Below are 26,273 nucleotides of genomic sequence, written 5' to 3' on the forward strand. Positions count from 1 at the left end.
GAAGAGAAGAGACAGCAAGCAATGGGCAAGTGTACTGCATTAGGGAGAATGACAGCTGCTCACCACAGAATCTCTCTGCTTCCAACAGCTTTGCACTGATGGTAGTATATTCCCCCATCAAATCTGAACTGGTCTTGTCATCCGTATCACTAACTGAAATCTCACAGTAAAAAGAGACACACAGCATGAATTTCAGTTAGAAGTAGAGAATGCAAAAAAAACCAAACATATTTAAAAATAAAACTGCTAACAACTATGGCTTAGAACAAAACCAGTACAATGTACGTTGGCAACAGTTCCCCAGCCAATCAACAACTACAGAAGCATTTAGAACGTGCATGATACACAGCACAGCAGGACATAAATCCAGAAGCAGTCAATCAAGAAAACGTTTGTGGACAGCTACTTTCCCCCCTGCTGAAGTTCATGTACTACCCCGACTCAAAAGCTCGCTATGAGGTCTGCTTTTATTAGGCAAGGAACTGGTGTTGCCTCAGTGAAAAATACTAACAGCTTTCTCCTCAGGACAATGCAACAAGACGAACCTACAAATGACACCTAGATAAGGAAGTCGCATCGAATAGCTACATCACCGATCTCGAGGACAGGTTTCTTTGAAGGTTTCCTACTGCCTTCAATCCACAAGGGATATTCCACTGGTTTCAGTGGGAAATCTGTACAAAAAGCTGGATGAATTGTGGTCTAACCTAGCCAAATTGGAAGCACCATGCCATCCTTCAGTCTCTCCAATGGGAAAACAAGATCACTTTAGAGATTGGGCCCCATGCTTCTTCCCCTTCATCCTTCCCAACCCACCACTGCTCCATTCCTCTCCTCTGCATGCTTCACTAGGAAGCAACCTCCAGGCTCCTCCATGAACCCCACTCTGCCTCTCTCAACAACTCTAACGTTTAAAACATCATTCAAAAGTGTTTTGACCATGTGAGGGAGGTTGCTCAAGGGGGCCATCACGCAGAGGTACAGACTGGGGGTGTCCTTGGTGCTAATACAGCCGATACATGGCTGCAGAGAATTTCAGCAGCTGCCACTTCTACGCACCTCCCTTTTTCCTCCTGCTTGCTCTTGTCCACTCTTGTCCACGCCAAAAATACACATTTATGACCCGTTCTTGTTATTAGTTCACAGCATGATATAGCTTAAAACAAACCTCCTTTTGCAAGGGTTTTCTAAAATAGGCTTAGATTCACAGCATGTAGTCTGAAGAATGGTGCTGCTACAAACAACACGTGGAAGATGTGACGTAGGAACAAGTACCTGAAGCTGCCAGTAACTGCTTTCTGAAACAAGGCCTGACCTTGGAGGTCAGCTAGCAATACTGCAAGATACTGTATGCAATTATTCTCAACTGAACAATGCAATATTCGTTAAGAACCATGGAATATACTCAATGGGTCAAAGACCCCCTTCAATCTACAAGAAAAATTTCCGACATTCACAGAAAATGGATTCGCCTTTATGCACAAGCCACCAAATGCATGGACAGGAAGGGAGTTTTGTTTGTTTAAATCTTACGTTTACTATTTCTATTTAAACAATTATGGGGGAGAAAAACTGCTTTTATTTGCCCTTTTTCTTAAAGAAACTGTAAGAAGATTACATTGTGTCAAAAATCTGAGCTGTTCTTTAGCAGTGAACAAAAACAACATGACTGCATCACAACAAAGAAAGAATTACCAAAATATTAGGCAGCATCATTAATTTGACCTAAAGATTTATGTTTACAGACGCACATTTAGTGCACGTTTCCCACTACAGAAGTATCATGCGTTGCTAGCAAACCTAATGTTTACGAGACACAACAAATTGACTTATGCACATGCATGGACATTTCCATTATGTTGAAGTACAAGGACTTCTCCATTCAGCAATCATTTTTCTACACGTAACTGTTCCAAAAAAAATCTTAGGAAGCCTCGAACAAGAGATTCAGAGCATCACATACCAAATGAAAAACACATCTCCAGTGCAGTGTTACATTCTTTAGTGCTACTGTTCCCACCTGTCTCAAGTCCCTTTTATGATCAACTTCCATAATCCATAGGGAAAAAAGGAAAATTTGATCCTTTTTCTCTGATGCACTGTGAAACTTAATATGTTATTTGCACATGCATCAACAATTTTATCTGAATGGAACTAACAGCAAAAATCTTAAATTAAAATTTTTTAGAACAGCTTTTCAAAGTGAATCCCGAAGCACAGAAAGCTTTCAAAAAAAAAAAAAAAGGAATTTAGACTGTAGTAACTTATACTTCAGTAATATGATGTCTAAATCATGCCATGTCATGTCAGTTTTGACAAGGTAACATACATCTCTTTGCCACTTCCTTTCCACATTTATTTCAGAACTTTTGGACCAAGACTTCTTTCTGACCTAAGACTGTTGACTACCCTAGAGCAAAAGCTCACGACTGCCACTGAGAACACTGTCACATATTCAACAAACTCAGCAGATTTGAACATCTATTTCCAGGTTAATAATCTCAGTAATTCTTTCGATCTCTCATGCTGCACAAATTAAAAGGTTAGCATGCATTGCTTTTTGTTAAACCTTTCAAATCAAACTTCTAGCATGAGGTTTCTTCACAAACAGGGTGAGGCAGGAAAATTCTGCAAATGGAAAGTGTTTAGGAGTTAGATAAACAGAGACTATACTCAACATAAGACTAGTTATGGCTTTAAATGCCTTTGTATTATCAGTGCATTGCTTAGAACAGAAATTGAATTAATTTGCTAACAGATTATTTTTGTAGAAACTTGCAGAAAGTTGTAATTGGTCAGCTACCACCTCCGTAATTCAGGACCAGAGAACGTTAATCATCATATGCAAGACTACAAGGAACTTCATTTCTGACTCAAAACCAAATTTCTTGTTCAAACATAAAGAAAAACAGCTGTGATAAGCCCACCATTCTCATGAATGGACAAAGCTGTTAGCTGCCCACTCTGTCAGTATCCTAACAAATTCAAGCTTATCAAGTACAAGTCTCACAGTTTTTCCTTAGTGTTAGAAAGCCACAATTAAACAGAAAGTCCCCAACCTGAAATGCTGGCCAGAATAGCCAAATAATCATTTATAATTCTTATGACGATGAATCATTAGGAAGAGTGTCACTTCTGCATTCCCTAACTTCTCAATTTGACAACTCACAATGTTTTAGGACAGACTTCATACTTAATAGACATATAATCACTTATGTGCCATACTCTTATTATTCCAGAAGGGCAATCTAAAATTTTAAATATGATTAGACAACTTGATTACTCATAGTTAAGATAGCAACAGATTGGGTTTCTTACAACAACAGAATTTCAAATTCTGAAGGCTGTACCTTGATAGGTTTATTAAAATCAGCACCACAGAACGTCTGCAAGGGAACACTGAACTTCCTCCAGCATGGATTTAAGTTGTTCTTAATCACCTTAAAAAAAAAAAATGACAGCATAATGTCACGTGAGGGATGCAGTATGCAAGTTACTAAGAAACATATCACGAGGGTTCTGTACTTCTGTGGGGCTATCTGAACAGCACCAGTCAGTTCCACCTTGACAATGTATGGAACACCAAGCAAAAAGTTCTATTAAAAATAGAAGATAGAAATACAAAGTAGGGTTCAATTGTAGAGCCACGCCAATCATCGCCACTGAAAGGCGGAAGAGTCCTACCACTCTTCTCCCCTGTTGCACGGTTGGACTCTTCATCAACCCAGCTTAACCCACTGACCAGGCAGCAAATTAACCATTTTCTTCCAGGTCAGTGAGCCAAATCCCTTTTTTTTTTGGGTACAATACAAATTTCATCACAGAACTGGTGCATGGCATGACCAGTAGCAACACATTCCTGTTTTTCGTAGGAGCAAGCTGTCAGATCAACTCAACACTAAGAAACACATCAGTGTAGAAATACTACCTCTGATCTGTACACCAACTGCCACATTCCAGCATCGCCCTGCTTGTACAGCTCCAAAAACGGATCCGATTTACCTAGGAAATCCTGCAAACAAAACCCCGACAGAACTCATCAGACTCGTGTTTTACTCAAATGAGAGAACAGCTAGCTCATCAGTACATAACATTTCAAACAAACCACAGTCAAACAAGCTATACATTTGTTTTCCTCTTTCATTTTGTTTTTCTCTTTTAAACTGCAGCACTTTCAAAGCCATCATAATAAATCATCTCTGATTCCAAGACTGTGCTTCCTCAGAGTATTTTGTTACGATGAATTGTGCCATTCTGCTTGGCTTAAAATAACATCAAGGTAGCTTATCTGAATTTCTACCTCTTCTGTTTTAATATCATTACAGAAAGCCCAGTTAACTGCACAGTTACAACAATCTAGACAATTATTTAATATACTAACACATACATTATTCCAAAACCAAAATAATCCTCCAGAACCAAAACCTGGTGGTTGAAATTCGCATCTAAGACTGTATTTTTCAGCATGTTATTATGTCTCTAGTTCACTTCATTATCAGTAAGAAAACACAGCAAGCCTTTCTTACACAAGGATTACAGAGCTTAGTTGAAGGTTTACAACACAGTGAGACTGACTATTTTTACAGTTACTGCCTTTTTGCTAGCAAAACCTACAGAAGCATGAAGTATCATTAAAAATAAATCAATCAATACCTTTTTGTCCAAGTTTCGGGCTTCAATTTCTAAATAGACAACCCTGGTATCTTTAATCTCCTCTGCTGAAATCTGTGCCAAAAGGAAAAAAAATATAAATATATACACATATACACACACACCCTACAGAGTTTTGCTTATGCTTTGTGCTTGGAGAAACTCTGTGTATGGTTACAAATGCATACCTTTCCTGTACACATGCAGAATTTGAAATTAGACAAACAAAACCAGAAACGTTACTTTGTCCCAGACCACATACCAAACAATAAGAAATCATTTTTTCCACACACAACCAGGTCATTTACCGTTATGGTGCCTTTTCCTGCTGGCTTTCCCTCCTTCAGTTCCAGAGGTCGAGTGAACACTGAGCTGGACACAACCTGAGGTTAAAAGACAGATATTATAAACATCAAGGTAGACAAAAAACAAAGAATTACTCTTTAGGATGAATTTTTTAAAACTCTCCTAAAAAGCTCTAAAGGGTTTAAGTCCATTTCCTGCAGCGACAAATACTAGTTTGTGCTTCTGAAATGATTAAGCAGTCTTAAAATTTTCCCTCCCTATCCACAAAATAATATCCACTAGTACATCTCAAGTTTTACATTAGTCTCCTATTATTGCTTCCCCCAATATATTTACGTTACAAGTAGTCAAACAGCTGCTGAAAATCAGAAAAGACTATTTAGCTAATCAAGTCTTTCTTTAATATCCCAAATACCACCTTTCTTCTCCTACCCAACAATACAAACTCCTCTTCAGGAATCAACTGCAGAATTTCAGACAGTCCCTGAATTTATGGTCCGACGATCTTTTTGTGCAAAGGAAACCAAAAAGGCTCTGTTAGAGTTCTCCAGGCTCCACGCCTTCCTCATTCCCAATCTCCCATTAGTGCTACGATTGCCTCTTACGTTCCATAATGACTGGTAAACCATGCACATCTAACCTTCACTTTGCACTCAACGTGATTTCTCTAACTACATTCAGCAGGGACACAAACCAATATGCTAAATAAGCATAAGGAACAAGACGTTTTGAAATGTGAATGTGTCAAAGCCTTTCATAAACCAGCCTTGCCTCCAGTTTTTCACAACAAAGCCGGTGCTTGCTGCTACACTGTACATCGCTTCACGTGTTCCCCTGCATACCTGTCCCAGCGTGCACTCGATTCCTCCAAGGTAGTCATCGTCGTTTAGATCAGGGGACTTGTTATCGATGTCATACACCCCGAATTTCAACTTCTGCACTTTCTCAAAGTAGTAGTCGACAACCAGCTTCTTTGAAAACTCGGGGTTTTGGCAATTCTTTATCCTCTCCGTGCGATCTAACTGTACAAACACAGAAACAAAGTTGAAGAAAAAAGGCAAAAAAAAAAAACAGCAAGAGGCCAGGAACACAGCGCGCTCTGAGCACAGAAAGGACAGCACGTGCTGGAGCAGCCAAAACACGGCCCCGCCGCATCTCCAGGCGAGGACACGAGCAGCGAACGAAGCCAACAGCAGCAGGACCCCGACGACCCCACCCCACGAGCCCCGGGAACGCCGAGCGCGGACCCGACCGCACCGCGGAGGGCGCTGCCGCCTCCGTACCTCAGCCCACTGGCGGCCGCCCACGTCCTGCAGCAGGACGCAGAGGGGATCCGACTTGGAGCCGACGTCCCGGTCGAGGAGGTGCTGGCAGGACACGGACAGCTCCACCCTGCTCACGCACTGCGCCATCTGCGGGCAGAAGCGCAGAAAGGGTCAGGCCCGGCGGCCGCTCCCGACCCCGCAAGGTGCTCGCGGCGGCGGCAGCGCGGCCCCGGGCGGTCCCGCCCCGCGGTGGGGCCGGGCCGCCACCCTCAGCCCGCCCGGGGCTCCGAGCCGCCAGCCCGGCCGCAGCCCCCTCGCCGGGCAGGGCCGGCTGCCGGCCCCCGTCCCAGCAAGATGGAGGCGCCTCTGCCCGCGCCGCAGCGCCCGGGCCGGGCTCCGCTCCCTCCTCCCCCCCGGCCGAGCTCTGCCTCGCCCCCTGCTTTAGGGCTCCCGCTGCCCACAGGGACGCGGCTACGGCGGTGCCAGCTCCGGGCAGAAAGGGGCCAGGGAGGACTCGGGGCCGCCCCGCGATTCTCCCTCAGGCCTTGAGCTTTCGCTATGAGGGGGCGGGTGTAAAACGACGGCACTTTTTTGCCCTTTGAAGGGGGCAGCTGGTGGTTCAGTACGGCAGTTACTGAAGCTCCCGCTCTGCCTGTGCAGACACTCCCCCCTCAGCTTCCCCCTTGCTCGCACACTGACAGGAAATCTGCTCGGGGAGGCTCCTGCACGCAGCACAGAAGCCGCAGAAGCAAAAAGGCCTAAGAGCAGGGCGGCTGGGCAACCCCCCAGCGGGCAAGCTCTGCCTCGGGTCCTGTCCTTACATGCTACAAAGCCCCCTTGCTTCAGGTGCTGCCTTCACAAAAACAGAAGTGATAGTTTTATTGCATTTCAGATTAAGGCCAGTTTTGCTGAAGGAACAGCTACAATCATCAAAACTGAAAATAAGCCTTCCAGTAGCAAATAAAATATTGTGCTGCTTGAAAGTTCTAAGAAATGCTTTAAAGTGTGATTTTTTCCATAGAGAAGCTATTTCAGCAAGGTAGATTTGTTTGGCCTTTCTGGTATTTGCCTATCCACACAGCTTTCTCATACTTGCATGGTGTGAATATTAATTATCTCAATAAAGAGATGAACTTTTATTAGACACCTTTTGATCCCCTTAGTGCACCACTCAGCCCTCCCGATCTGCAATCTCCCGACAGATGTTGCCCACGTCACTTAATACACTACAGCTGTAGTGATTGCAGCAGGACAAACACTGTGCCGAATAAGAATTAGCAAAGCTTTAGACAAAGAGGATAACTGTTCATCTTTCTAAGGTCATCATCATCTGCTTTAACCCCAGTATCAAAGAGGCTAACGTGAAGTAGTCTGCACTGTTCAAACGACTAGTTAGAACCCTCTGTCTTCCACTTCAGCTTCATCCGACCTCAAATAAGATTCACAAAAAAACACCATCATTATCTTTAATACCACATTTCTTCTAAAATCACAACAGTTACAGGTATCAGTTTTTCATTACCTACACGTGTTGTTCCACCAGACCAGCTAACTTCACACACAGTCTCACCTCTGCATAGCCTGCAGTTCTACAAACAGCCATACGCATCCACATGACATTGTTTGACAACAAAGATCAGGACAGCTAGCCTTGGCTTCAGGGCCAACAGTTCTCCTCTTTATTTTCTGTATTGCAACAGACTTCTGTACCATCATGTAACCACTTTCCCTCCCCTGTACAGCACAAAGTGATCAGGAATCAAGTTGAAAACGTCAAAGAAAGGTCTCCCCAAAATCTTCTGGCATCTCCGGACAACAGCCATCCCTTCCCAGAAGGGAACATTACTATAGGTCTGAATTTGCATGTGGAATGAGTCCCTAACTGTTTGTTCAACGCCATGTTACAGAAACACTGATGAGGAAAGTTTAGAGCTTGCATTAGGAACCGTTAAACCACACAAGAAAGCCAGAAGGTAAAGTGAAGCACCAGTCTTCACAATCACCTCCCACATGCTACCTGAATCTCTTCTCACATCTGTAGTAGTGAAACCATGAAATTACTCCACTGTCTCAAGGAACTGTCTTTCAGTACACCACACACAGATATGTCTTGTTCTGCTATTCTAGATTTTAAAACATAAGAAATCCTTTGCAACACAGCCCAGATGGATTGTTTCTGTAGTTAGACCAGAAAGGATCCTTTCCAATTACGTCTTCCTGTTCTATTTGGTGAGTGCAGGGCACCAGGTGATGCACCCTTATGAAAAGAGGAGAGGTAGCTCCTCAGCAGATCGAGATAAAATACTCACGTTTCATTTGAAAGTATCAGTTTGAATCTTTGCCAGCATTTGTTTATATGTTGCTGCCTACAGACATCCTTCAAAAGCCCACACTAAGCTTTTTTTTTTTTTTTTATACTTCACAGCTTTTCAAATACACTGTACGGTGTTCTCCAGTTCTAATCCATTCCTTTAGAAAGTAAAACAGAAAAATCCTGATCATGAACTACTCTACGTATCTCAGCAGAAAGAGGAAGAAGTAGGTGATCTGTTAAGACAGTTTATTTCAGTCAAGCCTGAAGATCTGCCTGGCCTCTCTCTAGGTGAACTTGGGTTTTGTTTGTTCTAGTTTTATTAATAGCCTTACTTTTATTCCCTGATGTGCATTCAAAGAACCAAACAATCTCATTTACCTTGAAGATTCAAGTCAACAATTTCAAAAATAAATTTCACATTGTCTGAGTTTTCATAAAGCACACGTTTATGTATCCATTCATACACACAATATATTTAGCTTGTAGAATTCCAATAATTTATCTTTAATGACAGAATATTGTTTACATTTGTTGTGACAATCAAAAAAATCCTTTTTTCAACAGTTCCAGAAACTCCAAAATGCATTGATTTCTTATTTTCACCTCACAACAACCCTAGATGACTAATATTGATGTCTTATTTGAAACTTCTGGTTTCAAGAAGTTCAAAGACAAAGGATATTCCCAAAATGAAAACAGCCGATAAAGCAAACTGGTTTTCATAAAGGTATTAAAACACATCCAACTTAGAAAGTATTTATTAGAAAATGATCCTTAATAGCTTGCAACAACAATTTATCAAACAACTTGCCGCAGGCAAATTAAAGTACAGCATGATCTGGGAATCACAGCGCTATTCTAGCTGCACAAATCCAGAGTTCGCCAAGTAAAAATGAACTCCAAACAGATATATTCAAATTCTGTTTAGAATATATAAAACAGAGTCAGTGGATGCATCATAGCATAACAGGTTCAGAAAAAAAAAGGCAACATAAGCAAGCCACTGGGTAAGTGTTGCCGTTAGAAAAGGCTTGTAAAATCACAACTGATGTTACACCACCAAGATCAACAATTTACACTGAGAACAGCTGCACACATCTGATCCAATGCTCTCACACCTCGGGGATCTCACTGTTGAGAGGTATCACCCATGAAGTTTCATCTTGAGCTGAATTCTGCACACTCCTTTCTCAAGGGAAGAGTTTCCAGCACCCGGCTTCAGATCCATCAGACACCTATGTTTTTGCCTTTAGTTAGGACATCACACAATATATTTTCTTCAAAATATGGTCTTACATCACCTGTGTTATTCCTATGAACTCAAGAGCAGGTTACAACCCACAGAAGTCTACGCAAGATCCTGTGCTCGTAAACCACTAGTACTCCATAGAAGTTTTTCACTGCTCAACCAGAAGTCATTCCCAGTTTTCTAGAAAACGCAAATCAGCTCCAGACCCTTAAGAACTATATATGCATTAAGAACTGCTCAGACAACCAAACTGAAGTCCAGTTTAAAAATGTCAAAATGATTAAGTCTTACTACACATACCACCTCTGCACTGTGAAGATGATCATGAATTCCAGTTGTAATACACACAGAAAAGTAAATGCCATTTCATTATTTCCAAACTGTTCTACACTAAATGGAGGCACACCAATAAATAAGTTGGAGGAACTGCAGCAATGTCCTAAATAATGTAACCAAGACCCCCCCCCCCCCCCCCCAAAAAAAAAAGCTGCATTCTAGGAAAACCGTGTAGGAGATGCATGTAGAAGACTAATCCATTATCTGCTACTTTCTGGAATTTTATACAAGCTTTTCAGAATTTCCAACAATTCTCACATTTTTATAGAAAAAACAAGTTTTCACACAGAAAAGAGCATTCTCCAATGTAAACAACACTAACTCCATAGATGAGCCTAGTAGTACCTTATACTTCTCTCACTATTTTTCCTCTACTGATTCTGCTTATGTACCAATGCTTAAAAGAGAATAAAACAAATAAAAGAAAGCAATGCCCACCTACACTTGAAAAAAGCCCTACTTAAAAGATCTTAACTGTACAAATTCATAATCTTGAAGGGTTTCACATTTCCCAGAAGTGTCATGTATTGGTGTTTGAGGCATAAACAAACTTCTCTGTACTTATCTCCCTGCAATATGAGGGCCATCATTTAGTAGAGCCAGGAGCGACGCCTTCTGGAGAGAGGAATGTCAATGGTAACACAGAATCCAGACAGTCTTGGGTCAGCTTGGTTTCACTGCTCCACAGAGGAAGTCATATAAGCAAGGATTTTGCACAAGAAAACCTTCAGTTTATTTTCAGTTATCACTAATAAATTCTCAACTGCATCTCTGTATACAACATTCATACTACATCAATTTACAAGAAATACTACACATCAACTTAAGATTTTTGTTAGAACTTGAGCTTGAAGTTTTAATGCACGTGCTCAGAAATAACTGTACTCAATGAGGTTATTTGGTACTATTCTGGCTATAGCTTCCACCCTACATTGTGCTTACAAACACCACAAACACCAGCAATTCTGTTAGCAAAATGCACCAGCAATACCAGCTTCACCATTTTGGTGTTATGCTTCCCAACAACTCAATACACCTAGCACTTGTAACAAATTCCCAGTTAATAAATCATAATTTCCCAACAACCCTAAGGTAACCTAAGGGGTTACCCTAAGGTAACCTTAGGGTTGTCCCTTGCTTAGTGAAATCTAATATCTTGCATTTATCACCCTTATTTCTTCAAAAAAGGTTTTCTTTTCTCCCAAGATCCCTATGTGCACAGACTGTCAGATGTAATGCTTTCTCAGGTTACTAGTTCACTTTTCAGAGGACAGGCTGTAACATTTCAGATTTCAATATTACAAAATCAACACTGGTGCAGAGTGCAGAAGTAGTGTCAGCTCCACTTTTTATATGTATTACCAAAATAAAAATCTTAATATGATCGTACTTTCCCAAGCCTCATGAGGCCCAGCCAGAAATAATAAAGCTAGATTTTGCATCACTAGATGCACTAAAAAGCATCTTCATTCAGAGCTGAAGTCATGAGACCCGTGTGGGGAGGACAGTGCACAAAAATTACTAGTGATTACAGCTCCTTTGCAGCACTCTGGATCTCCCATGGGCCCCACAGCCCAGACCACTGAAGAGTTACAATTTTCCACCCTTTCATTACTCCTAGGGATTGGGAAGGGGAAAGGTAGGACTAGCAGTAGAAATTTCTACATGCAGGTAACAAATTCTGTTCTTTATATGCAGTGTTTCATGTTATCTGGCATCATGCATCTTGATTGATTAATCAAAACTTTGGAAAAAGGAGGTTGCTTAGCCATTATTACAAACTTGACAAGAAACGTGAAACAAGCTATCTGCTAATCATTAAAGAAAACATTAAAAGCACCTTTCTAACCAAGGTGCTCTAACCAAGCCAGGTGCCAGCCTGATGCGTTACCTGTGCTCCACCCAGCAGCCTGAACACCTGGGAAAAGCAGCCACGAAGACGGGCACATGGCCCCCAAGCAAGGGAAAGCTGGGGCACGTTTCTGAAGGGCACAATATCTGGCTGTGCTGACATAGAAGTGACCCAAGCCCTGACCGAGGTAGGTAGGTGGCCAGCTGCCAACACAGGCAAGCCTTTCTGAGCTCCAAATTTGACTCCAAGCCATAGGAGAGTAGATTTATTGATTACAACATGCCCACGACACTACTGAATATAGATGGAAGTTATGACCTACTTCTACTTACTGAGCTGTCTCCACATGAGCCAGAAGCTCCAGGATCACCACCAGAATTAGGTTTTCTGTACCTGAAGGTGGCCTCCTGGCCCACATGCTGTAGTGGTGCTGTGGCAACCTGACCTTTGGGAGAGGTCCAGGAAATGACTGAGCAGGGACAAATCTCATTTATGCTAATAAAAATAACAAGTTTAGGACAGTTTTTTTTTAAAAAAAAAGTCCACGTAATCATAACCAACAAGGTCAGAAGAAAAGCCTGTGACTTTTTTAGTATAGTCTCATTTTGATGAAGTAAACGAACAGATCAACTCTGATTCTATTTCAAATACTAGTTTGAACCCAACTGTAGTGTATGACAAGCTAACACCTCAAAGTTAAGCCAGTTATAAAGATAAAATCTTAAAGAGCTAGTTTTCCAAGCTCCTCCTGTGAAAGAAAAAGCAGTTCCCCATAATGCTTAACAGCAGACTAAAAAAAAAAAGTATTGAAAAACTAACCTAAAGCAAGTTAGGGCTTTAGAGTCAATCATTCATTTGGCTTAATGTGGAACATGTAACTGCAACCCTTGAATTGCTCACTAAGTTCACCCACCAAGTAAGACTTTTTCTGTACTTTCTACATACATATTCAGCTGCTATACTTTTTGCCCTGTGACTCTCAAAAATTACCAAAATATAATGAACTCGATTTAAAAAAAAAAAAACCAACCCAGCTCAACCACTCTGACCTTTGTAATAACACAACGCATTTTACACACTTCTGCCTTTCTCAAGGAAGGCTTCATTTTTTCTATTGAAACTTAACTATTCCAATCTCAGGGACAAACGTGAAGATTCTGTCCCGTGCCCCAAATGAATTAAGCTGGTTATGGCTCAGACTTCCACGTTGAGCATCAACTCCTCCAGCAGAGCCTGAAGACTGCACCATATTCCTCCTCTATTACACTATGCTGCAACAGGGCCTACAGGTACTTCAACATACCCCTTCTTACTTACACACATCCGTGATTTTTGAGGATACTTCTTGGTGTTCATTCTTCTGCTTCCTCTAGCATCCTCTACCTTTCCCAAGAGCTGGAGAACCAATGCCCAACGCATCCCATTCTTACTCTAGAGCCTGCATGATTTTATCTACTCCCTCAAACACAGACACAACGTTATACAAGTGATGGTGAAGCAGAAGTCACTGAGGTACATCTCTTCAGACTAGTACATACTGCACCAACAGCATGGCTTCAAAATAAAACTTTTATGGAACATGTCAGCAGTATACACTTTTACCAAAAGTCTTTGCTGTTTTATCAAATGAATTCATGCAGCTTAAGAATTCCGGTGATCACTTAATGAAAAATGGGCCATGTTTCTTGTTTTTATTGCACTCCAGAATTATGACAAAAAAGGTTGAGATTTCCCAGATGAACTTTGGACAGACAGTTCTGGGTTGCTCTGGAGTTATTACCGCACAGTGACCACCTTTCCTAGAGAATGAGTACGAACATGAAGCAGAAGCTACCTCTCAAGTTTTTCTCTCCTTATAGAATCATTCTACATCTCCAAGGCTTTCTCTTCCATGGACTTTAACTCCTCTGAAATATGATCCAGAAACAAACCCTGTAATACTTCTTCTGCAGGGCTCATAAGCAACCAACTTCTTAAAATGTATTCATTGCTAGTTTAGCCTCATATGCCAACACAGTCTTTCAACGTTTGCTCCTCCGAGTATGTCCTTTTCTCAAGGTAAAGATTCACATTCCCAATATTTTTCTGACAATTATTACCATGTTTAGTTGGATATCTTCACTTCTCCATCCTAATCTGTTGCAGAATAATGCTTCAAAAAAAAAAAAAAAACTGTGAAAAGCCACCACCACAAGAGCCTGATATCAAGGAAGTACAACCAAGAAAAGGATTTGGTAAAGGAACTCAAAGTTGTTTGTTTTCCCCTCCTCCCCCATTCAGACTAACAACAGGAATATTTAAAAGGCCAGGTGAAGAAAAGCACTACGAAAGCACAAGACATTTACCATGTGTCCCTTTTCTGTTCTCCTTCAGATCCAACATCTCCTGCCAGTCTACCTTCCCAGCAGCATGAAGTCACCTATTAGAGCTGCAAGGTCAAACTACTTATCCCAGCACAAGTGGTCCAAAACGAACATATACTCTTCCTTCATTTAGGAGATAGATGCCATAACTGCAAACAGACATCTCTTAAAGTGCTTACTCTATGTCTGCTCTCTGTAGTGTATACTCTGCAGATTTTCAGCCTCTTCCCTAAATAAGTCTGTTGTCAGTAAATTTGACTTTATCTTATTTTCTCCAAGAGAAATAAACCATTCCAATGTTTTTAATGAACATGACCAAACTAGGGCAGTGGAAAGTTCATTTAGCAAGTAATAGTTATTTGATAAAAAAGAAGTGTAGATTTAACAGCTGTAAAAGCATGAATTACTTTTACTCTACATAGAGAGAGAACTTGGAGTTACCACCATTAGATGAAACCTGGAAACTCACATCACAAGTTGCAGCTTCTCTGGGCACCAGAGGGCTGCCTCTGTAGGAGAACAGCCAAATGCCTAAGACAAGTAAGATGCCAGGACTTCGGTGCCAAGACTCAGCACACTAACAGTTTGTTCACAGATTCTTCATCGACAGGGTTTTTATGCGTACCTAATGCAGCAGCAGGATTTGAAGATCACAAAAGGATTACAACAACATCTGTTTTTATATTATAGATGCAAATAACCATGGAGTGTGGGCTGCTCTTTAAAAACATTCAAGAACAATGGGTTCATGCCACCTTTTCAAGACTAGCAAGGGAGAAGGGACTGTTATATACTTCCATCACCTCACCACAGCATGCACAGATCTCTATTACAGGGACCACTCTTGCCTTTCACCTTCCAGTTCATAACAGAATTTAATGACAACGCTACAGTCATATTCAGCCAGGTCACTGCACCAAAACAGCTGATATTTCATAGCAATTTATCATTGCTTTTGTTTAAATCACAGTACTTCTGTATCAGAAAACTTACACTTCTGACTTAAGTTACTTTCGTAAACGCACATCTAAAGACAAATTTTCACAAGAAGTTTCATGCTAAAGCATGAACCATCCAGCAGAAGGAAGACACTGCTTACACACTCTCCTTTCTGCTGCCAGGAGTAGAATAGCTAAACACCACCACATTCAAAGAAATAGCATGACACTTAGCTTGCACTGCAAGGAATAAATGCTATTTGGATTATCACTAACAAAAATATGGTGTCAGTTATCCAGGGGGATGGATGCAAAGCTAGATGACAAACCTCCTTCAAAAAAAATTCAGGGCCTTTGTGCAGTACACTGTTAGGTGGTATGTACTTTATCAAACATACTTTAAAATTTTTCTGAGATGCCTTAACAACATGCAATTCACTCAAAATGCTTTTATGCATACGCAGGTAGTATCACTGACAAAAGTAAAAGAACTACAGTGTCTTTGAACAACTGACCATCCAGAACAGTTCCGATTTAAAGCTTAAGAAAATGTAAGATTGTGAAGTATCCACATTTAACTGTTCCTATTAGTAAACAGCAAGCCATTTAGATCAATTACAGACCTCATATTCTACCATTAATGATTCAATTTAAATCTCATATTAGTTTAAAAGTTTAACTGGCTACTCACTGTTTTATTTTGCTCTTTTTTCACACAAGCCCAGTGCAAAGTTTTTGGACCACAAATAGTTTTCATTAGATTAAGGCATCACTTTGTGGCTTTTTGTTTTGTTTTTGGCTTTTTTTTTTTTTTTTTTTTTTACTAAAGCCAAGGTGAAACTTTTACCTCCACTTTAACCCTAGCAACTTTTCACTGATGTGAAAGCTGATGCTTCATTAAATTGCTTCTGCCATTGATTTAACAGTGACCAGAAGGACAAGCTCACTACGCACCACCACCCTGCACACACACTTACCTCACCTCTGAAAAGTGTTCAGGTCCACAGATGAAAAACTCTATGCTCTAAAACCCGCTCCTTTCATTCTTAGAAAACTAGACCTAAGACAGAAGACTGTCTCTGCAGGAATGCTGTAATAAGGGGAAGGAGGGGGTCCTAGACAGGTTAATTGGCAATATTTAACAACTCTACCTCCCCTCCGCCCCTTGATGAGGAGGTTTTCCCTATATTCAATGAACTGCTAGTGTCTGATTTACTTTCATTAGCCTCTTTGCTTTTGTAGCTAGTTGCATTTAGCTTTCCTCAAGAACATGGAATTTATAAATATTGTCCTTTTATTAGAGACATTTGGCCAATAATGAAACTGTATAAGAAACGTAAAAGAAGTTTGAGTTGAGTTTCCTGCCAAAGAAGAAAGGACTTCTCACATTCCATATCCATTGTCCTGTCAAAACAAGCAGTGACATTTTAGTAACTTCTGAAAACAATGTTTTTTGTAAAAGATGATTTTATGGAACACGTTCTCGCAGATGCTGTTAAAGCAAGCAGGTAACCAAATAAGTAGGTGCTATATAGAGGCTTGAAATCTTCCTCAGCAAGCAAGAACAATTCCACAAGTTTTTAACTGAAAAAGGCACTTAAAGTTTCCTAAAAGGAATTTTTGAAGTAGGTTAGGTTCTGACCACATTGCAAGTTTCCATCCCCAAATCTGTCTTCATTTCTATGTGGCTAGAAAACATTTCTAAGCTTTCTACTATCACACAGAGCAACACTACATCCACATAATTGTATATAATGAGAAATGACTGACATGAAACTAATTGTGTGTAACCATGAAACAGATAGCTGGAAGTTCTACCTACCTTCAGATGGTCAGAAATCAAAGTCATACCATCCTACAGATTCTTTGATTAAAGACACTGTAACTACAATAGGAAGATTTCAAAAGGTCACCAGGCTTCCAGGAGCAGCGACAGGTCCAAAAACCTGACTCTGCCAACCATGCAAGTTTCACGCAGGATCAATTCCTGTTTCCCTGTTGCAAGCCTGCCAAGTCCTAATTTTTCCATTTCAGAATTTACAAGGAAATTACAGTCCCTCAACCATGTACAGTAAAGGCCAAGAAAACGCTTGTTATCCCCACCCTATCAAGTTATCCTGGCAGTAATCTACTACCCAGTAAATGAAGAACAGTCTAGTTCATTGGTAACTTAACAAAATTCCTCCCAAAAGCTGGGCAAAAACAGTGAAGTTAGCATGAAAGCAGTAAATTAAGAGTTATAAAACTGATTTTGTGGAAAATACTCTCATAAAAGAAATCTCTCCCAATTTGAAAGCTTGCATTAACGTGTTTGAGATGCAACTGCTAAGGCTATCTTCGAATAGCTATAACATGTGAGAGCATACAAGAGAAAACCAGCCAAAAAGGAAGAAGCTTTGACCTACAGCAATGAAAGAAGCTGCCTGCTTGCTTCTCTCCTGAACTGCCATGCTGTGTATACATATATAAAAACAAAAGAACGACAAAGGAAACTGCACACAAGTGAGTGCCACCCAGTGAAAACAAGAGTCACAACTAAACCGTCTACCACCTGTGAACCACCACCTGCATTCAGTCTGGAGCAATGGAAAAGAAACACTTCTAGAACTATGTGTTTTTACATTTGGTATTTAAATCCATGAGAGAGAAGAATTTAAATCAGGAATGTGTGAAGCACTCCAAACACAAACAACACCCAAATGCATTCCATATAGGAACAAAGCTCTGAGAAGTCATCTATATAGAAAACAAGCTAGAGCATACCTACCTGATCAAAAGTTAGGGAAAGAAAAGGGGAGCTCCGTATGCAGCCGCAAGCCTTAGTCAAATACATATGACCAACTGAGGAAAGCCAAATCTTTCAACATCATGTTATCACTGCCGAAAACAGGTATCAAGAGCTCCCTTGAGGTTACCATTCCTTCAGAAGCATTTAAAAGGCAGCTTCACTTCCTCTTTCACCAAGAGGAAGAAACATTCAACTCCATACGCAAACCATCTCAGATTTCCCAAAGACATGCAAGAGCACACACCCACAAAACAGAAAGCAGCACCAGCAAACCTGCAAGGGGCAAAGCCAAGCATTTATCTGGCAACACTGCTTCCAGGCCCAAGGCACCATTTCTGAAAAACCTCTCACAGAAACAAAATTTAAAATTGTTTCCTATTATACCAGTCCAGGTTCAAAACTGCCTCGTTCCAACAGTTATCAAAGTTAGAAGCTGACCTTTTGCTTGCACTGGTCTTTGTATGAAACAAATTGCAATCCTCTGATTTAGGGCCTAACCCATGTAGTACCTGGATAATCATCTAGAAACAACTACTCTCAAATAGTGGTCCACAGTCCAAATAGTAGGTCCATAACATAAAGTTGTTCCAAGTTTAAAGACTAGAAGGCCAACAAGGTTCAGAGGCGCACACAGCTCAACAAGACATTGAGGACCGACACCATTCACTGCTGGAAGCGGCTTTGGAACCACCACGCTAGAAGACTGAGGAGGAACAAGATACAGACACTGAAATCATGATTTACAGTTAATGCACCATTCGTGTACCTTGGTAACCAGAAAAAAAATATATTTTTCTCTAGAGTCTGCAGTCTTTAGTATACCAACAGTCTCAGGGAAAGATGCCAACAATTTTATATAGTAGAAACAATATCTTCAAGGACAGCCTGAACAATTTAGCACAACCGACCAGCAGGTATGCTCTTTACAAGGCAGACCGTCAAGATCAACTGGAGCACAACCAGTCTTCATTTTTGCATCAACCTTCCTCTCTATTTGCAACAAATTCAAAGCATAAGCATTCAAGAACATTTAACACTATGAAAGGAACACTGCTTATAAAAAAAAGGAATAGCTTTCATCCTTCTTAAAACTATAAAGCCTCAAACTGCTTAGAAGCCTACACTGAAAATATGGCAACACTAACATCAATTCTCTATTGAAGTGTTTTCTATAGTATTAGCAAGTTCAGATTTTTTTTTTTTTTAACAAATCTGATTGGAACATTTACGTGTAACTACTTGAAAACTTGGTAGCCTTGATGTTATGCTTTCACGTAACTGTTACAGTTCTCCCGTGTGGGTCACAAATTTCTCATTGAATAATTTATTATAGCCATGCTTTCTCTTGTGAATGATATGATTGCTGTTAAACACACACAACGTGACAAAAATATGTAACGCTCTATCACTTATTTTAACAAGTAGTACTTCGACACAAACACTTAAGGAACTGCTAAAAACACCAACTTAGCCAGTTGCATAAACACAAGTACCTTCTTTCCATAATTGGAGGAAGGCGTGACACCAGTTTCACTGTATTGTTCCAACCAGGCTATACAGGACGTCAGTTCTGGCACTCAAAGCATCAAAGCCAGAGCAGCTAATTCCTTCTAATACTACCTCGTGTTAGCAAACAGCGTTGAAGTGTATGAGAGGGCAGTTACATACTTTGCACAGTGGAGACAAGACCCCTAAGGTCCTACCCCTTATTTTTAAGGCTGTTCACATAAATAAATATCTGCAAAATAAAGAATTTCATCACATCCAGTTACATAGTTTGATATCAGAGTATCCTCCATAGTTTATCACAACATTCAGTTTAAGACTGCTTCTACTATGAAACTGTTCCTATGTTTATAGGAAACCTCTAACTATTATTTACAACTAATACTTGATATAGATCTTTATCTACACTTTAGAAGATCTATAACAATTCAGGACAGCAGCCATGTTGTTTATACTACATGCTGAAATTCTAAATATGTTAGGACTTCTGCTTTTTCCAAGGGCCTACACTTGACAATGGTTCTTTACTCATTTACACAAAAAAGAAAAGGAACACCAACTGATTGGCAAAACGAGGAGCCCCTTCCCTGCCCCAAATCCTTCACTTAAGCATTCCATCCGTGTCCATGTTCCAAACACCAATGGCTTTTTATATTCATTTACACGTTTTTAAATAAGCATTTAAATATCCTTATCCATACAGAAAATCAAGAATCAGAAAATGATTTCCAAAACAAACCTGCACTTTTAGAAAGTTCAAAGGAACACACACAGAAGCATGTTTCACAGAATATGCTGTCTAACACAAACACCAGTAACCCTGTAGCCATTACCAAGAGAATCAAGAGAAATGATATCAAAAGTAAATAAAAAAAATCTGTGTATCTAATTCCAGACACCTGTAGTTTAATTACATTTCACAACAAGGCAAGCATTGCTGTGATTCATTTGAACTTGAAAAAGTTATCACCAGTTTCTGCAAGTCAACACACGCTAATATCTTAAATCAATTCTGTGAACAATGAAGCCAAGTTTTCCTTTTCAGTAATTTTATTCTAATGTGAAACATGAAGAAACAAGCACCCAAGTAACTCCAATATAGTATGAAACTTTAATAAAAGTTGTTTAAAAAACAAAGAGCAAAATTTTAAAAATAAACTGAAAGGCTTGACTCCTAATCACACATCTTTCTGACATCAGCAAGAGTACTTTCAGACTTTCAAAGAAAAACAGATCTGCTGTTGAAACATTACTCCCAAAGACTGTTGAAACGCATAACATGAAGCTTCAGAGACAGACAGTTTTATTAACAGAAGGCTTAATTTTAAACAGTATATACAAATCACATGACTTTTCCAAAGTTGGGACCACCTAATAATCTGTCAAAAAACAAAATTATGCTAATGAATTACAGAAGCATCTGTGTAATGTGACCGCCTCTTTATTGAAGTACACCTTTATACAATCCTTCCACATATTCCTGTACTGTGAAATCCTCTCAGGATGCAGCGCCGCACAGGTTTCCAAATCTCTCCTACATACCACATGAATAAAACTGTTGCCACTTGCACCTCTCAATTTTGCCTGACAACACACTTCAGTGTTCCATGATATGCAACACCAAAAGGCACTGTTTTTCTTGTCCAAAAAACAAAACAGTTTAAAGATTACCATGTTTAAGTACAATGATTTGCAGGGAATAGCAGGATTTTTCAGGCAATGCCCAAGTCTTAAAATTTATCATAAGCCAAGCAAGGATGAACCAAAAGTTTCTACTTTCCAACTTGTGAATTACTTCCTTTCCAATTCTCCATTTTTCCATGAAAAGTTTTACTGCACAGCAAAGAAAATGGCAACTCTTTACAGACTTAAATACAACAGCACAAGTTTATTGCAAAAATATATAGTAAACTCAGTATTTTCAAGTTTTGGAAAAAAATAAATTTTATCTCTGAATTCACCCATAGCAATAATTCACGACAGAGTTGCTGAAGATAAAAGCTTCTTTCATATATAAACTAATTTAAAACTTTAGCTGGACTCCAATCTTCTACTAATAATCACCACTTTGGTTCTCTTAGCAGAGACTCTATGTAAGTAGTTCAAAAGACACATGAGAAATACAACATCAATATCCAACTAGTGTCAAAGATCCCATCCCAACTGGTTCATGTAATCCTAACAAATCAAGCTACTTAAACAATAATGAGTATTTTCAAGTTGTTACTTCTACTGAAAACGTTTTAAGTGTACTATAAAACTCATATGATGTTCGAGGTTAGCTATACTTGTGGCAAAAGTCTTATTCTGCACAGTTATAATTGCAATATATAAATAACTAAAGGTTATTCCACAAAGAACAGCTTGAATTTTACAGAACGATTCTGCTCATACTTAAAGGAATTAGTTCGGTAGACATATCAGCAATGGGCATAATTCAACTGTTCGTACAGCGAGAATCTTGGAAAAAAATAAAGATACATACACAAAACAATGAATCTGTGTACACTGAGAATTCATTCAATTGGAAGGGTAAAATCAGGACTTGAAACAAAGCTTTGACCTGTAAACAAAGCAAATTCAGCCAGCTTTTAACCAAATCTAGAAATAGCTATCTATTTTACAATGGCTTGCAAGAGCACCCACTGAAGAGCTTCACTGACTTCATCTATTTCCCTTATCCGAAACTACATAAAACCAATCTAGATTCCTTGATAAGCACTGTGTCCAGTATAGTTCACCAAACCTCTATGATGAAAAGCAATCTGCCTACCTTCTCCACACATTTGTACGGGAAAATCCACTGCGCGCGTATCCTTGCAGTGTTTCTTCTGTAATGGCTAACCCAGTGCTCTGTCTTATCAAAACAAGTCTGGTTTACAGTTTAAACAATCCACAGGTTCTATCCTGGAAATACTATAAAAACCAATCCGGATGCATTTATCACAGCACTATGAATATCTATTCTACAACTACTTCATATTAACAGCTACCCTAAAACAAGTTTTACTTTTCTTGAGCCTATAGGCCTGTCATTTAAATCAACAACAGCTGCCATTGCTTCATCACGAGACTCAAATGCAACCATTGCTTCTCCTGTGGGCATGCCTTTCTCGTTGTATTTTAAGCACACTGAACTAGGGATCACTTGGTAACCATAAAAGAAATCCAGAATTTCATCCACCGAAACAGTAAAGGGCATATTTTGCACTTTTATGACAGTTGGTCCTGGCTTCCCAGACCCTGTTCCAAAACCTGGGGGTCCACTAATATGTATGTTTCCCGGTCCAGGTCCAAACGCCGGAGGTCCACTTAAATGCCCAAGACCACCAGTAATTCCTGGAGGGCCACCACCAAAATTGGGGGGTCCACTTAAATTGCCAGGACCATTACCAAAACCCTGAGGGCCCCCTCCAAAACCTGACGGTCCACTCAAATTACCAGGACCACCTGCAAAACCTGGGACCTCAATACCTGCAGCAGGCAAACCACTACTTGCGACTGCAGGTATTCCTGGTCTAGCATCAGGAAAGCCACCTAATCCAGGTGGCGGCAGAGGAGGACCAAATGCGCCAGACCCACTAAAGTTACCAGGGAAATTAAACGGAGGGCCATTGTTCGCTTCTTTAGGATTCCCCCCCAAGAAGGCATGCTCCTCCGCAGCAGGGGCCTGTGCTCCGGGCACAGGTGCATTTCCTTGTATTGGTATTTTCAGTATCTTTTTCCCTTGAGACTGTGGGTTTCTCTCGATATCTCTCATTTCTTCTACAGTAATCAAACGTAACACAACATCTCTTCCATTCAGCTTTTTACGGTGCAAACGCTCTGCCTTACGAGCATCATCTTCAGCTTTAAACTGAACCAGTGCTTGTCCTAAGCCTTGCCCATTATTATCAACAAGAATTTGTACAGAGTTTTCTTCTACTGCCAGTCCCTCTAGAAACTGAAGGATTTCCATTTTTGTTATATTGTACGGAATATTAGATATATGTGCACACAATTTTGGCATACCTGACTCTGCCTCAGCATTCATGATGATTTCTCTCTGGTCATAGTTAAAGTTCTGCAATCTTTTACGAATCAGCTCTATCTTTTCTAACATTGCCTTTTTAGTAATTGGATGAACTTGAATGAAGCGATTCCCTATGTACTGCTTATGATGACACAAAGCTGCTTTGTAATCAGCTTCATTTCTGAACTCAACAAAACCCTCTCCAATTGCCTTCCCATTAGGTCCATAAGCTATATAGATGCTGTCTTCAACTATATCCAGCTTTTTAAAAAAATCTATTACATGTTTGTTCTCCGATTCAAATGGAAGACCTTTCAAATAAACACAGAAACCCTGTTCATGGGGAGATCTAGATCGTGACCTTTTCTGTCCACTAGGAGATTTGGACCTAGAATGAGCCTGTGGAGGAGGAGGGTGCGGTTGCCCAGAGGGACCCATGGTTTGCTTGAAAGTTATGTGGCCTCCAGCAGCCACCCACTGTCTCTCTGTTGCAGGACTAACTTCAACATAGCGCTGAATCATCAGCATTCTGTTTCGCTTCAGTGCTTCAAACGTATCTTGAGGAGAAAAGAACTTAACTAGTCCGTTTCCATTATTTCGACCTACATGATCCTTCAGCATATGGACTGCATCCACACGGAGCCCAAGGAAAAAGTCTTTCACATCAGATTCTGTTGCAGAAAAGGGCATTCCATGAACGCTGACATACAAATCGTCTGGATTGATTGGAATTGGTTTGACACTATTTTGAGAATTCATCTGGATAGGATTTACAGGATTCATGGGACCAATAAACAATGGATTCAAGCCGCTGTTCATATTCACTGCTGCTCCAGACCCATTCATTCCAGTGGGTAAAGGTGCTACGGGTGGAGGATTCATAGGAGGCATTCCCGATATGGGAGGCATAGGCGTCATCGGGGGTACAGGGGGCACAGGGGGTATTGGGGGAACCGGAGGAACAGGAGGCAGTGTGGGCACAGGAGGAGGAACAGGGATTGGGGGAATAGAAGGCATTGGTGGCAAAGATGGCATAGCTGGAATAGGAGGGATTGGTGGAGGAGGTACTGTATTCATTGGGGATGCTGTACTAGGTATAGTCGAGCTAAATGTTGGGCTACCAAAGGTACTCCCAAGATTTGGAGGTGCAGTCCCCATACTGGCAGTAGAAAATGTGGATATGTTTTTATTGCTCTCATGCACAGTAGTTGAAGCTGTTACTACACTAGGAGAAGGGTTATTAAAGTTAGGTACAGTAGTGGGCAAGTTAACCCTTCCACTCATTCCAGAACTAGGTGGTGGTCCTGACCTGCTAGCATTTGCTGGTGGCATATCTAGATTGGCAGTTTCAAAACGCCTACGACTGAGTTCTATCATGTTTTGCATTTCGGTTTTACTGCTTAGTAATAGTGTTACTTTAGACCCTTTAATTGTACCACCTGTGCGCATCATACCAAGCCTTGCATCTTCATCAGTGGCAAAAACGATGAAAGCCTCACCCAGTTCACCCCCTACAATATGCACGCCCCCATCAGGAATGGTCAATCCAGAGAAGAAGTGGCGAATGTCCATGGTCCCCGCCACAATCGGGAGACCTTGCAAGCGGATGACCACAGCCATGCTGCGCTGAAACAACACACACCTGCAGATGAGAAAAGGCAACGGCTATGTCAGACTACTGTTTATGACACCATGCAATTACCTACAGACACCATCTACTACATTTGTTTACATACTCCTAACATCTTGCAAAGATTAAGCATGTTTATATTCCAAGTTCCTTATTCGTGTTTACTTCACGCAGACTGAAGTATTAAACATTTACCAAAACAATTAGTATACATTTTGCACTAGAAATTCCAAAGCAACTGTTAAACCGAGACCCGTAAGTGTCAGTGGAAAGAAAACCAGGGAACAGCATAGATTAGAACTATCACATCAATAGCTGAGTATTTAATGGAACATAAGCTAAATGCATTTTAGCCAAGCAGACAAAATTAAGTTACCATACACTGATATGGTATCCACTGTACCTGGCAAAGTGACTGCCAAGAATTCTGTACACCTCTGAGCAATAAAAAGTTATTCTTTTCAGTTGGTGAGAGATTTTATCTCCAGGCAGGTGAAGAGGACTGAGAACATACAGGGAGTTATGAACAAAAACCCATTATGGACAACAGCATAAATCACTATCCATCCTGACAGAGGCCATCTACATTATAGCAACGTTAGATTTTACTCCTAGCAGAGGCAAGGGGTCAAGGCAAGAGTGAAGCTAACAGCTGTAAGATAGCCCCAGACATTTTGTGACTATACAGACCCCACCTGAACTAGAACAACACATGTGCATATCCTAGCTGGATATATGGCCTTGAAGATTTCAAAAAAAAAAAAAAAAAATCGAGCCATAACTGTAATAGCTGTAGATATTCAGTATAATATTGCATTTTCAATCTCTGGCATGAGTAAATGACTTCTACCTCTGCAGCTGAGGCTAGTGGACACTTAAGATTGATTTTGAACATCTAGATTTCAAGTTACCTTGCATACATTCTAAAGAACAACCTGCGGTCACAACAGAAGTACAAGATAAACAGAAAACTAGGTAATTCTCACTTATTCTTGACAAAGCTTCACTGAAGTCTGAAAGCAGCATAATAATACTAGCACAATTCACCAGTTCCAAAGCCAGCC

At 40.4% G+C, this 26,273-nt stretch overlaps 1 protein-coding gene across 6 annotated transcripts in view; it reads right to left on the reverse strand.

Annotated features, from left to right (window-relative positions):
• RBM12 (RNA binding motif protein 12) overlaps nucleotides 1-26,273 on the reverse strand; it is a 40,376-nt gene that overhangs the window by 7,864 nt on the left and 6,239 nt on the right. For 3 of the 6 annotated variants that reach the window (XM_068700945.1, XM_068700943.1, XM_068700946.1), the window contains 6 exons: nucleotides 6,240-6,368; nucleotides 5,799-5,978; nucleotides 4,959-5,033; nucleotides 4,654-4,725; nucleotides 3,929-4,012; nucleotides 3,351-3,440 (listed from right to left, as the gene is read on the reverse strand). In XM_068700945.1, coding sequence (XP_068557046.1) covers nucleotides 3,351-3,440; nucleotides 3,929-4,012; nucleotides 4,654-4,725; nucleotides 4,959-5,033; nucleotides 5,799-5,978; nucleotides 6,240-6,368 — 630 coding nt within the window. Of the gene's footprint in view, nucleotides 1-3,350; nucleotides 3,441-3,928; nucleotides 4,013-4,653; nucleotides 4,726-4,958; nucleotides 5,034-5,798; nucleotides 5,979-6,239; nucleotides 6,369-20,659; nucleotides 25,222-26,273 lie in introns of those variants that run through there. The other 3 variants (XM_068700948.1, XM_068700947.1, XM_068700942.1) reach the window with 3 other exon arrangements.

This window comes from Anas acuta, chromosome 16, assembly GCF_963932015.1.
Source record: "Anas acuta chromosome 16, bAnaAcu1.1, whole genome shotgun sequence".
In the NCBI taxonomy this organism is placed as follows: Eukaryota; Metazoa; Chordata; class Aves; order Anseriformes; family Anatidae; genus Anas; species Anas acuta.